At 59.9% G+C, this 1,136-nt stretch overlaps 1 protein-coding gene across 1 annotated transcript in view; it reads right to left on the bottom strand.

Annotated features, from left to right (window-relative positions):
• Nucleotides 1–352: 352 nt before the first annotated feature.
• The window catches only part of LOC104500546 (glycylpeptide N-tetradecanoyltransferase 1-like), a 4,868-nt gene continuing 4,084 nt past the window's right edge, over nt 353–1,136 (bottom strand). The window contains exon 4 of the mRNA XM_010144208.1: nt 353–448. Within this exon, the coding sequence (XP_010142510.1) occupies nt 353–448 (96 nt within the window). The remainder of the gene's footprint in view (nt 449–1,136) is intronic.

Below are 1,136 nucleotides of genomic sequence, written 5' to 3'. Positions count from 1 at the left end.
CTCCCAACTGTCCACCTCTCTAGGCTCGACACTGGCAGCTGCCTTCATCCCACAGCTCCGGGGCACTGGGACATTCCTCAGCCACCAGGATTTTCACAAACACTTGAGGGATCAAACCCAAGAGGGAAAAAAATCTCCAGGTTCAGGTTCCTGTATCTCAAAGAAGCCAGAGACTGGCAGGGCCAGGTGAGAGACGCCTCCCCAGCGAACCCCGGACACCACCCACGGGGACAGACAGGGAAGAGACAGTTCAGAGGGAAGCCAGGTGGGACGAGCAAAGGCAGCTGCGGCGCTGGCAGCGGGGTCAGGCCAGCAGCACCCAGCACCCTCTGCTCTGCGCCCGCGGTGTCACTCACCACAGCAGGAACTCGGGAGAGTAATCGAACCGGAACATGTTGTCATCGTCCTCCACGTAGTTCTCGTTCAGGAGCGTGTACAGCTCTTTCAGCTGAAGCAGGAGAGACCAAGAGGGTCAAGAGGGTCATTCAGCCTCCACAGGTCCCAGCTGTCCCAAGTCAGGACCCCAAATGCTTTTCCCGTGGGTCCAGCAATGGGTGTCACATGCAGCCGTGTCCCTGCTCTGGGCTCCTGACCAGTGCCACTGCAGGGCAGGGTCAGGAGCAGGACACATGGACGGGTCCTGCTGCCCTCAGGTCATCTCCCAGGGAGGTGGGTCATGGTCTGGAGGGAAACCTCCTGGATTTGGTGTCCTTATGCTTAAAGGGCACGTGGAGAAGTCCCCGTTAACCGCCAGGAAGAAACCAGGCCAACAGGGGGTGGGTGAGAGGTAACGGCTCTGTGGGGGCAGTCACAGAATGGACTGGTTTGGGCTGGAAGGGACCTTAAAAGCTCCTCCAGCCCAACCCCCCTGCAATGGTCAGGACATCTTCAACTAGAGCAGGTTGCTCAGAGCCCCAAGGTCCAGGGATGGGGCTTCTTCCACCTCTCTGGGTAACCTGGGCCAAAGTCCCTCCCCATCTCACTCCGAGGAGATGCTGTGACCACTGAGCTGCCTGGTGTGGTGAAGGCTCCTGTCCCCAAAACCATCTATGGCAGTCCAGGCCTGGAACTGCCAACGGTGCCACTGAGACACCAGCCCACCGCGAGCGCGCGAGCCGGCTGCACTCACCACACCC

The sequence above is a fragment of the Buceros rhinoceros genome, unplaced genomic scaffold (genome assembly GCF_000710305.1).
Source record: "Buceros rhinoceros silvestris isolate BGI_N320 unplaced genomic scaffold, ASM71030v1 scaffold28309, whole genome shotgun sequence".
NCBI lineage: Eukaryota > Metazoa > Chordata > Aves > Bucerotiformes > Bucerotidae > Buceros > Buceros rhinoceros.
Note: the sequence above shows the minus strand (reverse complement) of the source record. Positions and strands in the feature narration are given on the sequence as shown.